This window comes from Schistocerca piceifrons, chromosome X, assembly GCF_021461385.2.
Source record: "Schistocerca piceifrons isolate TAMUIC-IGC-003096 chromosome X, iqSchPice1.1, whole genome shotgun sequence".
NCBI classification, from domain to species: domain Eukaryota; kingdom Metazoa; phylum Arthropoda; class Insecta; order Orthoptera; family Acrididae; genus Schistocerca; species Schistocerca piceifrons.
The window spans coordinates 509,708,914-509,726,740 of NC_060149.1; the positions used below are offsets into that span (position 1 = coordinate 509,708,914).

The 17,827-nt window shown below is 38.9% G+C and overlaps 1 protein-coding gene across 1 annotated transcript in view; it reads left to right on the forward strand.

The window, feature by feature from the left end:
- The window catches only part of LOC124721697 (WD repeat-containing protein 6), a 292,998-nt gene that overhangs the window by 83,489 nt on the left and 191,682 nt on the right, over window positions 1–17,827 (forward strand). Inside the window, exon 3 of the mRNA XM_047246781.1 lies at window positions 11,658–11,825. Coding sequence (XP_047102737.1) covers window positions 11,658–11,825 — 168 coding nt within the window. The remainder of the gene's footprint in view (window positions 1–11,657; window positions 11,826–17,827) is intronic.

Genomic DNA, 17,827 nt, shown 5'->3' on the forward strand with positions numbered 1-17,827 from the left:
CATTGTCCTGCTGGAATTGCCCAAGTCCGTCAGAATGCACAGTGGACATGAATGGATGCAGGTGATCCAGACAGGATGCTTACATACGTGTCACCTGTCAGAGTCATATCTAAATGTATTAGGGGTCCAATATCACTCCAACTGCACATGCCCCACACCATTACAAAGCCCCCACTGGCTTGAACAATCCCCTGCTGTCATGCAGGGTTCATAGATTCATGAGGTTCTCTCCATACCCGTACACGTCCATCCACGTGATACAATTTGAAATGAGGCTTGTCTGACCAGGCAACATGTTTGCAGTCATCAACAGTCTCCAGTTTTGATGTTGATGGGCCCAGGGGAGGCGTAAAGCTTCATGTCAGTACACGAGTGGGCATTCGGCTGTGAAAGCCAGTATTGATGATCTTCCATTGAATGGCTCGCATGCTGACACTTGTTGATGGCCCAGCATTGAAATCTGTAGCCAATTCATATTTAAGGACATTATATTTAAACGAAAACCTAGTTAATAAAAGCAAAGATTAACATAGCAACTTTGCAGAACGCACACCAAGTTTGAGCCATATTGGTCTATTTCTTTGTGATTGGCATTCGTGTGAATCAAGGAAGTCGATTGTCAAAAAATGGACGAAGAAGAAATTCGTGTGGTGATTAAACATTACTTTATGTAAGGCAAGACACCTCAGGAGACTAAAGAGAAGCTTGTTAAACATTATGGTGACTCTGCACCTTTGATTAGAAGAGTCTATAAGTGGTTTCAAAATTTTTAGAGTGGCCATGTGGGCACAAGTGATGCTGAACGTTCTGGACGCCCTGTGGAGGTTACGACTCCAGAAATCATTGATAAAATCCATGATATGGTGGTGGATGACAGAAGAGGTAAGATGCGTGAGATTGCTAGTGCTGTGGGCATCTTGAATGAACAGGTACATAATATTTTGCATAAACATTTGGACATGAGAAAGCTATCCACAAGATGGGTTCCACGATTGCTCACATTTGACCAGAAACGGAATCGTGTGAAGTGTTGCAAGGATGGTTTGCAGCTGTTCAGGAAGAATCTGCAGGACTTTAAGTGTCATTTTGTCACTGTGGATGAAACATGGATACATTACTATACATTACTATACTTCCAAGATCTAACAACAATCTAAACCAATCTAAACAATGGGTTACCAAGGGAGAAGCTGTGTCAAAAAAGGTGAAGAACAGTCCTTCAGCTGGAAAGGTTATGGTGACTGTCTTTTGGGATTCACAAGGGATAATCCTCATCGACTATCTGGAAAAGGGTAAAACTATTACAGGTGCATATTATTCATCGTTATTGGACCGTTTGAAAACCAAGCTGCAAGAAAAACGCGTGATTGGGCCGCAGAAAAGTTCTTTTCCATCACAACAATACTCCAGCACACACCTCAGCAGTTGTGGTTGCAAAATTAATGGAAATAGGATTCCAACTCATTTCACATCCCCCCTATTCTCCAGACTTGGCTCCCTTGGACTACTGTTTGTTCCACAATTTGAAGAAATGGCTGACGGGACAAAGATTTTATTCAAATGAGGAGGTAATTGCAGCAACTAATAGCTATTTTGCAGACTTGGACAGTTCCTATTATTAGGAAGGGATCAACAAATTAGAACAGCGTTGGATGAAGCGTATAAGTCTAAAAGGAGACTATGTCAAAAAATAAAAAAAAGGTTTACCCCAAACACGTTAGTAGTTTTTGTTTTTGCATGGACTTTTCAAATGCCTCTTGTACATACATATTGGTTGTTTATATGCAGCAAAATATATAACTGTGTTGATGTATACAAACACACTGTTAAAACTTTTTGAAAGAGTAAACTGACATTTGACTGTGTGTTACTGTATTTATCTTTTGCACTGTCTAGAGTTTGGCTTTTATGCCATTGTCAAGTACAGTGCTAAATGTTGTTAGACAATTATTATGCCATGTCTGTTAAGACAGTTTAAAGCTGTTTAAATCTGTAGGTTTAGACTGCTTTAGACTGCCTTAACAGATGATTGTCATTAGACCACTGTATGATCTCTATTTTCTGTAGTTTTCTCATAATGATCATTTTGCAAGATGTATGTGGGCGGAAGTAATATGTTGCTTGATTCTTCCTGAAACATACACTCTCGGTTTAGTATCCCCACTAGTGGACATCACAATGAAGGCAGATGAGTTGGTGTGGGTAGTGCAGTGGGACGGTGCAGAAACATGCCATGTGCTTGTGATGTGTAGCATGGGCAGACACATTGGTGGAGGTATTTACCTGTTGGTGGTAAGAGGCCAGTTGAGCCAGTAGTTACCCAGAGCTCAATGACTGTGGGCCTCACATTGCACTCCGTACTTTCAGTTGTTGCTGAGTGCTTAGCCATTAGCCGTCCACACCAGCCACATGCTGTTTTGCTCTCATGCCTGTCTCTATGTGGGTTCAAACTCTTTGTTTCCCATAGACTGACTCACATGGTGAGTTTGTTTTCTTCTCATGGGATACTGTTCCCCAGCTACTATTGGGCAACCATCGGTCTGTGAATTATTCACATTGAATGTTTAGTATAGTGACATTGTCACACCTGTGCATATACTAAACTTGGGATTTCAACAGTATACCTCTCCATGATGCTCTGCACTACTGATGTAGAGTCTGCCATTGGAGTCTGTTGAGAAAAATTCACTGGACTCACAACATTGTTTGCTTTTATGATGGTTGTAAGTGTAATGTAGGTTTTGGATAAAGGCTAAGGTTTTCTTCTGATTGGTACATGATCTTGAAGTTTGCAGCCACAAAATAGTGGTTACATGATTTCTAACCAGTACTTTTCTTTTATCTGGCCTGTGTCATTTGACTGCTGTATTAGATGCAATATTATGTTTGCTAGACACACCATTCTGCTGAAACTACTGTATCTGAAAAAGCTGAACAATACCTACAAAACAGCCAACATTAAATTATTGGCCTGTACACATCACATTAATACTAGGTGCTTACGTAATAGCTTTCATTTTTACTTTTATGAAATAGCTTTATTTGTCTAAAATGCACAAGGGCTTATTCTTATTTTCTTGTTTTCATCCATTCTTTGTAGTTTGTGTTTCAGTAATGTGGCTTTGCATCTTCTTCAGCCGTGCAGGGTAGCCGCACGGTCTAGGGCGCCTTGTCACGGTCCGTGTGGCTCCCCCTCATCGGAGGTTCGAGTCCTTCCTCGGGCAGGGGTGTGCGTGTTGTCCATAGCATAAGTTAGTTTAGGTTAGATTAAGTAGTGTGTAGGCTTAGGGACTGATGACCTCAGCAGTTTGGTCCCTTAAGACCTTACCACAAATTTCCAAAATTTCCATCTTCTTCAGTCCACAGTCATGTAGTTTGATCTCTTGTTATAGTTGTGCCACTGTAGTTTTCAGTTAGACTTTGATTGTATAATTTCATATCTTCTTTCATGTTATTGTATAGTTGTATGGTGGATGGATACGGACTGTCTTTATTGTACGGATGTGGTGGTGGTGGTGGTGGGTGGTGGTGGTGGTGGTGGTGAGGAGGAGGAGGAGGAGGAGGAGGAGGAGGAGGAGGAGGAGGAGGAGGAGGAGGATTCACCAGTGTCCAGGTTGAAGTTGTGCTAGCCATGGTGGATAGGTATCAGTTTGCTCCACTGGGCTGTGGCAGCATTATGGTATGTGGAGTGAAGAATATGACAACTCTGGCTTTACTTGGGTCACTGATGTGACTGTCTTCTCATGCAGATGACCTGGCTGGTATGTATGCACCCAAGAGTGAGTGGTGGACAATGAAGGAGTCACATACAGAGTCTGCATAAAAAGTATTGGGAATATTTTTCTTGTCATGACTGTTTGTTACAGCACTTCACACTGTGCATGCTCAGTGATGGCAGAGGGGTGTGACTTCTGACACATGCCAGGTACCAGTTGCCTGTGAGCATTCGTTTAGACGGAATCACATTTTTAGTGGAACACTGTCTAGTGACTTGGCGCAAGTGCAAAATGCAGCGAATGACTGAGCAGTGATACATCATTAAATTTTGTGTTGTACTTGGGAAATTGGGTACAGAGACATTGAACATGATTCAGCAAGTGTTAAAGGATGAAAGCATGTCACATACTGCAGTTTTTAAGAGGCACAAGCTGTCCAAAGATGGCTCAGAGAGTGTGTGGAGGATAAGGCACATACTGGATGGCTGTCGACATCAAGAACCAGTGACAGTGTGCGAAGTGTGCATGAAGTACTGAATTCAGACCATCGGTTAAGTGTGTACATGGTTGCAGAAGCATTTGCCATTGATAAAATGACACGGCACTCCATTGTCACTGAAGATTTGGCTATGTGAAAGATATGCACTAAACTTGTCCGTGTGTGTGTGTGTGTGTGTGTGTGTGTGTGTGTGTGTGTGAACAATTCTCCAACCCTCTTACAGTCCCAACTTGGCACCAGCAGACTATTGCGTATGCCCAGAAGTGAAATCCTCCCTCAGAGGTCACCACCATGGAATCCTAAGTGTCATCAAAGAAGCTTGCATGTGTATCCTTAAGGACCTTCCTGAATCTGCCGATCAGGGAGCCTTCAAGTCAAGGTAAAGCTCCTAGAAAAAATTTGTTAACACTCAAGGGCTGTACTTTGAAGAATTTTTAGGCATTGTAGCAATATCCCAAATAAACTTATTTTTCCCAAACTTTCCTAAATACTTTTTGTACAAACACTGTATGTTTGTGTGAATGACAAATGTGGGTACCTGGCTTCATGGCTTTTACCTTACATCTTAACAATAGATATGACATTTTGCCTATTGCATGGAGCATGCAGTTGCAAATAGTTCATTTCTGCATGAATGATACCTGTTACCTTGGTTCAGAGACCATCCTCTGTTCCTTTATATGGCTGGCTGATTTGATCAAGGCAGCTGGGCTCTCACATGCTGAGGAAGCATGATTATTATTTTACGCTATTGTTCCCACACTCAGTTATTGTCCTCTTGTTTGGAGCTGGATGGAGAGCTTATACTAGAGGCTCAGAGGATTGTGTGGTGTGTTTCTGGATGAAAAATTGTGGAGGTCTTCTTTAATAGATCATTAGTGCATTACACCCAAAAGTAGCTACTTGGCTAGCAGAGTATATGTGGTGTGTACATGTGTGGTTTTTTAAGGGTTAGAGAAATTCCTCGATAAGTCTGATAATTACTTTTACTAAATAATATTTTACATTATAATTTACAAAGGAGTTTTCATCTGAATCAGTTGATTAGATGTAGTTACCTAGCTTGCAGTTGATCTTAGCATGAAAAAAAGCATAGATAAATCAACAGAAATGTTTCACAAGGGACCTGAACACAGGCTGTCCCATTTCTCAATGATAATGTCCGGTAGGTGATCCATTTCCATTTTCCATTTCCATTTTTATCATCACATAACATGCCTTATACAATCAAAGATTGTGTCATAGGTGACTTGTCAGTTTTACACTGTATATAATAATACTAAAAATAGATAATAAACTAATAAGACATATGGTGCAACATCTTCAGTAAAGTAAAATTTATGATGCAATAAGACATGGAATTTTGTTGATATCCGTAGTCTAAACATTACTTGAGTTTACTCAGGAATGATTTCAGAAATGGACATTATCGATGACTGTGTGTTTCTTTTAATATGGGGAGAAAAGCATTAAGCAATAGCAATGAAAGTAGCTAACAAATAATTCAACTGGAGAGATGAAGACTTCGGCCAGTCAGATGTATGACAGTGATCATAGTAAATTTTTCTGAAGGTTTGGGGAGACATAGCCCTAATGAGGGAGAGTTCTCTGTGAAGCCTTATCTGAGGAATTTCATTGGAACTTTGGTGGTAGGTACAAGCAATGACAGTAACTTGAAGTCATTGCCATGAATGTTTGTGGTACTGTGGAGACCAGGACACAGCTGTGACATGTGATCACTTCTATCTGACAACTTGTGTACGTAATCAACTGATGCTACCTATTGTTTGTTGCCATCAGGTAATGAAATACATGATAGCACTCTTGAACAACAAACTTTGGTTTATCAGGAGGCCTTTAGGAAAGTGTAGCTCATCTATAAAGGATCCAGGTATAAAATACTTATGCGACTCATTCTTGAGAGCTGCTCGAGTGTTGGGAATCACCACTAGATCCAATTAGAGGATGACCTCAAAGCATCTCAGAGGTATGCTGCTAGATTTGTTACCAGTACGTTTGATCAGTGAGCGTGTATTACGGAGATGCTTCATGAATTCAAATGGGAATCTTTGGAGGGAAGACGATGTTCTTTCCTTGAAACACCATTGAGAAAATTTAGACAATTAAGATTTGCAGCTTACTGCAGAGCTATACTACTACTGCCAATGTACATTTTGTGTAAGGAACACAGATACAAGGTAATGGAAATTATGGCTTGTGTGGCAGTATATAGACAGTTATTTTCCCTTGCTCCATTTGCATGTTGAACAGGAAATGGAATGATCATAATGGTACAAGGTACCCCCATCATGCACCATATTGGTCGCTTTCAGAGTATGTATATAGATGTAGACCTGGGTTAAATTGCTGCTACTGCCAGAGGGTTTTCCAGTTTTGCAAAGCCACTGTGTCAGGGTGGCATAGTGGTTAGCACATCTGCCTAGAGAGCAGCCGCAGTACAAATTTTTGTTCATTGCTTCAGTCTGTATATATACACACATCATAGATGTTTGAGATGTGAAAAGGTCTCTGGAACCATATAGTTTCATTTCAGTTTTCAAATCTCCATCGTAGGAATCAACATAGATTCTGGAAAGAGCAAACTTCTGAAATCTGGTTTTTCATGTTTGTCCACAAGGTCTAGAAGGCACTAAATAGTGGCATCAAGATTGATGCAATTTTTATTGATGTCAGGATGTTTGATAGGGTGCCTCACTGTCATCTACTGAACAGAATATGATATTGAGCTTTCAGGTTTGATTGGAGACTTCTTAAAGATAGACTTCAGCATGTTGTTCTTAATGGGAAGGAATTATCAAATGGAAAAGTAACTTTGAGTACATCCCAGAGGAGTGTTACAGGGTCATTATTATTTATTATATATTGATGGGTAAAAATAAAGATTTGTGAGGTTTCTTGCAAGTGATGTTTCTGTATGCAGATGATTTGCAATGCTAGAATAGTGTTGTAAAATGCAGTATAGCATGCAGAAGATGAATGCTTGGTGCAGGGATAGCTTTTGACCCTCAGTATAAACCTATATGATGTATTACTTATGAAGAAATGCAAGTGCCTATTATTGTTTCACTACATGTCTGACAATTAGTCACTGGAAACAGTCATAACTGTAACATATCCAGCAGTAGTTTAAAGAGGAATGCACTGACAGATTCCAGGCTGAGGTTCATTAGATTGAATCAGATGAGATCTGACCTGTAAGTCATGTTTTATTTGTATTACTATATACTCTACTAGTTTACATTTATACAATGAAAAAAAAATCATTGTGAATGGAAACAAAAGAAAACACTGGTGTAATATTCTACAATATTTATTATTTTATATATATTATTTCAGCTGTTATGCCAATGTCAGTGTCTTGTTTTTTTTTTTTTTTTTTTTTTTCATTCATAATGTATAAAGTATTCAACCAAGAACCAAGGGAATAGTCAGTTAATGCAAAAATAATCATATATACATGCTTTAGGAAATGAGATTAGCATATATACTTCAATCTGTATTTATATCTAAAAACAAAGATGATGTGACTTACCAAACGAAAGCGCTGGCAGGTTGATAGACACACAAACAAACACAAACATACACACAAAATTCAAGCTTTTGCAACCAATGGTTGCTTCGTCAGGAAAGAGGGAAGGAGAGGGAAAGACAAAAGGATGTGGGTTTTAAGGGAGAGGGTAAGGAGTCATTCCAATCCCGGTAGCAGAAAGACTTACCTTAGGGCAGGGCTTCACAACATATGTGCTCGCGGAGCAAGCTGTGAGCAGCAAGGCGCGAGCACGGAGCAGCGCGAACACGCTACCCCCCACTACCGGACCAGAGCGGAGAGTGGGGAGAGTCACGTGGGGGTACACAACAGCTGCCGCCAGTCGATGTAAATCTGCGGCCACCTGCAGGGATATCACTCACGAATTATTACTGTGACAAATGAAACAAATAAAGGAGAATGTACACGTGCCACATAATTTTATTAGCTTAGTGTATGCCTCTACCATCTGTAGACACTGAAACTAAAGAATTCCACGACAATCCTATATTTTCAACACTTTCTTCAACACTACTTAAAATATCACCTCCGGTTGTAGTGTTCTTCATGGCTACTACATCGAGGAGCTCCTCCCTCACCTGAAGATCTCTATTAACACCTCTAATAAATATGGCAAGCTGCGCTGTTCCAGTGATATCAACACTTTCGTCCAGAGCTAGAGAATACACCATAAAATCTTTCCAGATATTTGCAAGCTGGCTCTGGACGTCGTCTGCCATGTCCTGTATGCGACGCATAATGGTCATGTTAGATAATGGCACAATCCGAAACTGTTCAACTTGAGATGGACACAAATGTTCCGCTGCAACTACCAAACATTCTTTTATTAAATCGCCAACAGTTAAGGGGCACAGGGATTTTGCTAAAAGCAAAGCAATTTTTAACCCACTCTGAGAGCTGCCTCAGTTGATTTTTCTTCGTCATCCAGATCTTCTTTGGATAGCTTCCTTTTAACTTTAATAACTTCCTGTGCATGATCTGGTCAATCACATTTTCCACGTCCGTAGTCTTTCGCGTGGTACGACATATAATGTCGATGCAAATTAAATTTCGTAAAAGAATTGTGTTTTGTGACATACTAAACATTTTGGTAACACCATCTTTTTCAGTAAACAGATACAATTCCTCCCAATAGGGGTTGAACTGCGAAAGCATGGTTAGGGGTACACAACGGCGACTTCACATGATTCTTAACCAGCTAAGTGACTGTTAAGAGCTGATCGTAGTACTTTAAACGTTACACAGTCGGCGCGAATTCAATAGGCACGCTGCGGCCCTATTCAAACGTGCGCGCGCATTCCCTCTCCCTCCCCTCCCTCCCTACTCTGCGACCTTGCAGCTGCTCACGAGCACGTGCCTGAGCAGACGCGAGTACTCGCACTCAAAACCGGCCAGTTGTTAAACGCTGCCTTAGGGGGAAAAAAGGACAGGTATACAGTCGCACACACACACATATCCATCCACACATACACAGACACAAGCAGACATTTGTAAAGGCCATTACAAGTGTCTGCTTGTGTCTGTGTATGTGTGGACGGATATGTGTGTGTGTGCGCGAGTGTATACCTGTCCTTTTTTCCCCCTAAGGTAAGTCTTTCTGCTCCCGGGATTGGAATGACTCCTTACCCTCTCCCTTAAAACCCACATTCTTTTGTCTTTCCCTCTCCTTCCCTCTTTCCTGATGAAGCAACCATTGGTTGTGAAAGCTTGAATTTTGTGTGTATGTTTGTGTTTGTTTGTGTGTCTATCAACCTGCCAGCGCTTTCGTTTGGTAAGTCACATCATCTTTGTTTTTAGATATATTTTTCCCACGTGGAATGTTTCCCTCTATTATATTCAATCTGTATTTATGCGTACATACATACAAGCAACATAGGTAATGTTAAAAATTCATAAATAATTACAATTTTATTGACATATACTTATGAGTGATGAGTTTTTCTATTTGTTCACAATTTAATTGTGAGTTTTGACAGCTATATAGAGGAGAGTATCCATGTCCATTAGATATTTGTGCAAAATGTTTGGGATTCAGACTTGGAAAACTGAGTTTTTCACATAAACCAGGTATCAAATGAATTTTCTCTGTTTTTTTGGCAGATATTGGCAATTTCATTGTGGCAATGTGTAGCCATAGTAAGCTCATAAAAATACTGCTTGTCATACATTTCAGTGGAAAAATGTTGATTTTTTTTTTTTAAGTAAAATTTTGTTTGTCCTTTCCATAGAGTGGATCCATTTAGTCTAGTATGATGATTGGTTTATCAATATGTATTAACAGGGACAACAAAATATGAAGACTAATTAGTACTCCAACAGTAACTGTGTAGCACTGCTGCATTGCAGTAGCATATGTCATGTCCCAGGCTGATACATGAGAATGGGCAACAAATGTTGGGATGGCTAAAAAATGTTTACTGACCTTTCAGTGTGTATTGTCAGTATTGACTGCATTAGCGGCTGATCAAGAGTAAAACATATAGTCACAGTGCTAACACATCCGAGTACAGTGTCACTTTCAACATGTTTTCATAGAAGGGCCTGGTGTTATAATTTCAGTATGCCCACTTGTTGCACCTTGAGTACTAGCCCACAACATATTATTTCTACATTTGCATCACAAAATGACTATGGCAATAAAACCAGAGAAATGCCATCTTACGCTGATGCATAGTGACAGCCATTCTGATACCCATGTCCCATTCATGCATGTAACAGAGAAGGGGAGTAAAATGGTTATTGTACACAAAGTACCCTCTGCTTTGTACCAGAAGGTGGTTTTTGGAGTATAACTGTAGATTTCGATGTAGGTGCAGAACATACTGAACATGTTAAACCCACAAAAAACATAGAGTTGGAGGATGGCTTGCCCTTAAACTTGGTATGATCATGTTGGCTCAGCCATTCACGACAGCAGCTGTTATGTTCGCTAATGTTTCTTTTGAGATAATTTTAGAAATTGATAACAGAATTTAGCAACAGTCAAGGGGCAGGTTGGAGATGTCCGTACATTGTTCTCATACAAAATGAGTCCAGTTTCCGATCAACAGGTGATTCAACCATTGAGAAAATTGTGGCCCAACCTATGTTATGTTATGTTAACCAGGGACCTAGAAACGACGGAGAGGCTCCATCCCTGCTGCAGCTGCAGTGGTCTGCAACCTCATGACGACTATCGCAGTCCACTTCACCCCTCAACCGCCCCACACCGAACCCAGGGTTATTGTGCAGTTCGGCCCCTGGTGGACTCCCCAGGGAACGTCTCACACCAGACGAGTGTAACCCCTATGTTTGCATGGTAGAGTAATGGTGGTGTACGCATACGTGGAGGACTTGTTTGCGCAGCATTCACCGACATAGTGCAGTTGAGGCGGAATAAGGGAAACCAGCCCGCATTCGCCATGGCAGATGGAAAACTGCCTAAAAACCATCCACAGACTGGCTGGCTCACTGGACCTCGACACAAATCTGCCGGGCGGATTCGTGCCGGGGACTGGCGCTCCTTCCCACCCGGAAAGCAGTGCGTTAGGGTCCGACCTGTAATCAGGTGTGGTCTGTTTAACACAAAGTTGTGGACCAAGCTGTGCTCAGCCTTGGTCTCCAGTGTGTTAAACAGTCATCCTTCCCATGCTCCACAGATGAATGAAACACGAAGAAGCCATAATGCCTGGTAATATGAAAAGTACCCTCTGCAATGCACTTTACAATGGTTTGAAGAGTATGGCTGTAGGTATAGATGTAGAAAGTTATTTTAGTCAAAGTATGCATTATTTATATTTTGAAAATATATATATGGTAACATAAAATTCTGTACCATATACATTATGACTGATTTTTAATGATATTCAAAAAATATCTCTTTATTTGTCCCCAGAATCCTTAACAAAATCAGATGTCATGTTGATGAGTGGATCATTGAACTTCATTGGTTGGAATGTGGAAGAAAATTTGCCATTCTTACTGCAGATAATGTCATTTCACTCTGGAAGATGAATGAACCAGAGCAACTTGCTAAAGTTTCTTGCAAGTTAAACTGTCTTCTGTATCCTTTTCCATGACAAATATTATTTTGACTGTATTCTCATTATACTCGAGTAAATTTGTACTAGTGAGGTTCTGTGTACTTCTGTTTCAGAACTCTGTTGAACATAGTATAGCTATTAGGCATATGCCTAGTCTTATGTTTAATTAACATTGATTTGAGTTCTCTAATAAATATTACTATAAGATCAGAACATTTCCAAGTTTTTGTGATACCCACAGAACTGCTGTAAAAACATTGATAATCTGTTGCCTGTTTTAGGAATTTCGTAATCTGTTTTGTGTATACAGGGTGTAACATAATTGTTACCAAAAACTGACATGGGTAAAATTATGTAATGTGGAAGCGAACACATTCCAGTAAACATTGGTCTTCAAATGAGCCATTTTCAGGATAGTGGTGAACTTGTGTATACAAGTCCCACTGACTTCATTTATTCTAAACATAGTTATTCTTTCCTCATTGTGCACAAGAAACAGTCCATAATGTGATGTTGTTTAGAGATTTGCCAAAAGGTTTAGTTGTAATCCAACATTATGTACAGGACAGACAGGATAGATACAGTGTGTATTCATAGCAGTCACTTCCCTTGTCTGAACAATGTCAGGTGTAATCACAATGGAACGTTACAGCAAAAAGAGTATAAAGACATGCATTTGATGTATGGCAGTGCTGATGGCACTGCATAAGAAACTGCATGTTGGTATTGACAAAAATACCCTGAACAAAGACACACTGAAAGAGCACACTTATAAGGATTCATCAGCATCTCTGACAAAAGTAGAACTTTGTATCTGGCAGGGGAGCAGGAAGACCTGCACACATTACACTTGAAATTGAACTTTTGTCAGGGATATCATCGAGGATAATAACTGCACAGATGCCTGTACTAATCCACACTACTGTATGGAGAATTTCACATCATAATTCAGTATACTCATATACCATCCAATGATATGAATATCTCAGTGAAACAGACATTGTCCTTCGATGATTTTTTTTGTCAGTGTATTCAACAACAGACTGCAGTCAACCATTGTAACATTTTATTTACAGACAAAGTGGGGATTCACAGGTGATGGTGTATTTAATTTTTATAAATAATAATCATTTTTGGAGTGACATAGACCTGCATGCTGTTCAAGAATCACCACATCGGTACATTTCTCATTAAATGTGTGTTTTGGGGTACTAGGTAATTGTCTCATTGGGTCACACATACTTTCAAGAAAACTTAATGGACAGGGTTACTTTCATATTCTGCAATGTGATCTTTCAGTACTGCTTGAGGGTGTCCCCTTTGCACAAGAATGGAAAATGTTGTACACGCATGATTGGTTGCTAGCACATTTTGTCGTTAGTGTAAGATAACATCTAAAGTGTTTATATGGTCCTAGGAGGATAGACTGAGCAGTTCCTGTGCCTTGGCCTCAAAGATCACCTGACTTCAGTCATCTGAACTTCTCTGTCTGGGGCCACTTCGAAAGTGAAGTATGCAGTATTCCAGTTGGCACAGTTGAAGAATTAGAGAGCAATGAATTATACATTAATCCAAATGTAAGGACACAACATAAATGCCTCCTTTTACAGGCAGTGCACAGAAAATTGTAACATGTAACATGCTTATGTAGTATTGCGTTTCTTTTTAAGGTGAGTGTGGGTGGAATTTGAGCCCAATTACATGGGTACTTAATTGAAAAGTCTACCTTTTTTATATTAAGTAAACATAGTCATAGGGAACAAACACATTTCTCCATATGAGAGACCGGTTTGTGGATATAGTCATGAATGGTTGACTTTATTTATGGAGCCACAACCTCACCTCTGATTGCATCACTTCACTACTATCAAAGTGAAGTCCTTGAAGGTGTTCTTTAAGTTTTGGAAACAGATGAAAATCAGATGGGGCTAAGTCGGGACTGTATGGATGACGATTGACAACAGTGAACCCAAGGCATCAGACTGTTGCAGATGCCACAAGTCTTGTGTGTGGTCTGACATTGTCATGCCGAATGAGAGGGTTCCCCATGTGTAGATGAACACTTCTAATTTGAAACTCAATTACAGCATGCTGTTTCTCCTGCACCATCATAGTTACATTACATATTCTCATGTTACACGTTATAATTTGGAGCCCTCTAGTGGCAGAGGCCTGAAAATATGTGGAGATGAAGAATAAAGATGTAGAATGTTAATAACATATGTTTTTTTGAAAGGTTTTAAGAGTTTTCACATAAAAAATTCAGAGGCATTAATTTTCAGTAAGCCTTCATATTTTTGGTGAAATCCAGCTTACAATCAATGTAGAAGTGGTTTCTTGGGATGACATGATGTTACACATTAGTTCCTTCAGTTGTAATGAAGAAATTTATTTATTTATTTATTGCTTACTGAAAACCTGCTCTCATGTTTGTCTAAAGCAGTCACATTATGCATTCAGTACAATGAATTACCTCCACATAATTGTGTTTTTAATAATGCATTACCAAAGATACAGGTTTCTGCAATGTAACTTAACAATACATGTATATAGCAAGGAAATCCTAGTTCATTAGGCATAAGTTTAAATGAAGATGATTAATTAATAAAACAAAAAAGTAATGTGTTGTTTTTGGCATCCTCACCTATATGGAATTCTGTTGGTGCTAATAATAATAACAATAATAATAATAATAATAATAATAATAATAATAATAATAATAATGTTCTGCCAGTCGTAAAAGGCAACAAAAAGAACAAACCACTAATAGGGCTAACCCCCTTTTTAGTGTGATTACTTGGTTCAGGACAGAACTAAAGAAGCCTCGGACAAGCGCCGTCATGGTCGGGGACGACGCTTGAACCCTATGCCCGCCCACAATGGTAACGACACTGCTAGCCAACTGGAAAATGATTTAAATCCAAATAGAGGTGTTTTGCAGGATATGCTTCCTGCAACCACCCTAGAAGGAAAACTAAGACAGAGGATGAGATGGTCAGATGAACGACACCTCATGTTCTGTTATTACCAAGCAACAAACCTAGGAACCAACACAACTGGATACAGATCACAAGTATACACAACATTTATTACCAGATACCCAAAATTAAAATTTTTAACAGAACAACGACTAGTTGATCAGATTCGTGTAATAATCAAAAATAACAGGATACCCCAGTCAGAATTAGAAAACATCAAACAACAAGTACAACAAATACTGGAACAAAATAATGTGCAATCAGAAGAAGAAGAAAATACAGTAATGGACTCAAACATCCCAGAGCAAACAAACAAAGAACAACATGCATCAATTAAACAATCAGAGGAAAACGAAACCTTAAGACAGCCACCAGAACAAGCACAAATAGAACACGAAGTGACACACATGTTAGATATAGAAGAAAAATTTCAGCTGACATATATAGAATACAAAGACACAAATACAGACATTAGACCATTCTTGCATAGACCACCAAATATCCCACAAGTCGAAACAACAACAAAAACTATCAACACAATCATACACAACAAAATAAATGAAAACACAACTATGGAAGAGATATAACTACTGGTTTATATAGGAGCACTCACTACACTAAATATACACACTAGGCAGAGATCAGAACCAACCAACACACAGAAGAAACCCACAAAACCAGCATGGCAACACAGGCTACAGACCAGAATAGAACAACTGAGAAAAGACATCGGACAGCTAACACAATTTATAAGAAATGAAATGTCAGAAAAAAACTAAAAAGGTTAGGTAAAATCTCACAAGAAGAAGCGATAGAGCAACTAGATGAAAAGAAGCAGAAATTACAAGCATTGGCCAAACAACTTAGAAGATACAAAAAAAGTGAAAATAGAAGGAAACAAAACAAAACATTCAACACAAACCAAAAGAAATTTTACCAGACAATAGATAACACACACATTAAAATAGACAATCCACCAAACATAACAGACATGGAACACTTCTGGAGCAACATATGGTCAAACCCGGTACAACATAACAGGCATGCACGGTGGATACAAGCAGTAACAGATACATACAAGATGATACCGCGGATGCCTGAAGTGATAATTTTGCAACATGAAGTCACCCAAGCAATTAATTCTACTCACAATTGGAAAGCCCCTGGAAAAGATAAAATAGTAAATTTCTGGCTAAAGAAGTTCACCTCAGCACATTCACATCTAACTAAATTATTTAACAGTTACGTTACAGACCCATACACATTCCCTGACACACTTACACATGGAATAACTTATCTGAAACCTAAAGATCAAGCAGACAGAGCAAACCCAGCTAAATATCACCCCATAACCTGCCTACCAACAATATACAAAATATTAACTTCAGTCATTACACAGAAATTAATGACACATACAACACAGAACAAAATTATAAATGAAGAACAAAAAGTCTGTTGGAAAGGAGCATGAGGATGTAAAGAGCAACTGATAATAGATGCAGAGGTGACATATCAAGCTAAAACTAAACAAAGGTCACTACACTACGCACACATTGATTACCAAAAAGCTTTTGATAGTGTACCCCACTCATGGTTACTACAAATATTGGAAATATACAAAGTAGATCCTAAATTGATACAGTTCCTAAACATAGTAATGAAAAATTGGAAAACCACACTTAATATCCAAACAAATTCAAATAATATCACATCACAGCCAATACAGATTAAGCGTGGGATGTACCAGAGAGACTCATTAAGTCCTTTCTGGTTCTGCCTTGCTCTGAACCCACTATCCAACCTGCTAAATAATACAAATTATGGATACAATATTACTGGAACATACCCACACAAAATCACACATTTGCTATACATGGATGATCTAAAACTACTGGCAGCAACAAATCAACAACTCAACCAATTACTAAAGATAACAGAATTATTCAGCAATGATACAAATATGGCTTTTGGAACAGACAAATGTAAGAAAAATAGCATTGTCAAGGGAAAACACGCTAAACAAGAAGATTACATATTGGATAACCACAGTGACTGCATAGAAGTGAAGGAAAAAACAGATGCCTATAAATATCTAGGATACAGACAAAAATAGGAATAGATAATACAAATATTAAAGAAGAACTAAAAGAAAAATATAGACAAAGACTAACAAAAATACTGAAAACCGAATTGACAGCAAGAAACAAGACAAAAGCTATAAATACTTATGCTATACCAATATTGACCTACTCATTTGGAGTAGTGGAATGGAGTAACACAGACCTAGAAGCACTCAATACACTTACACGATCACAATGCCACAAATATAGAATGCATCACATACATTCAGCAACAGAAAGATTCACATTAAGCAGAAAGGAAGGAGGAAGGGGATTTATCGATATAAAAAACCTACATTATGGACAGGTAGACAATTTAAGAAAATTCTTTCTAGAACGAGCAGAAACTAGCAAAATACACAAAGCAATCACTCATATAAATACATTGGCTACACCACTGCAATTTCATAACCACTTCTACAACCCTTTAGATCACATAACATCAACAGATACGAAGAAAGTAAATTGGAAAAAGAAAACACTACATGGCAAGCACCCGTATCATCTAACACCGCCACACATCGCTCAAGATGCATCCATCACATGGCTAAGAAAAGGCAATATATACAGTGAGATGGAAGGATTCATGATTGCAATACAGGATCAAACAATAAACACCAAATATTACAGCAAGCATATTATTAGAGATCCCAATACCACAACAGATAAATGCAGACTTTGCAAACAACAAATAGAAACAGTAGATCACATCACAAGTGGGTGTACAATACTAGCAAATACAGACTACCCCAGAAGACATGACAATGTAGCAAAAATAATACATCAACAGCTTGCCTTACAACATAAACTTATAAAACAACATGTTCCCACATACAAGTATGCACCACAAAATGTACTGGAGAATGATGAATACAAATTATACTGGAACAGAACCATTATAACAGATAAAACAACACCACATAA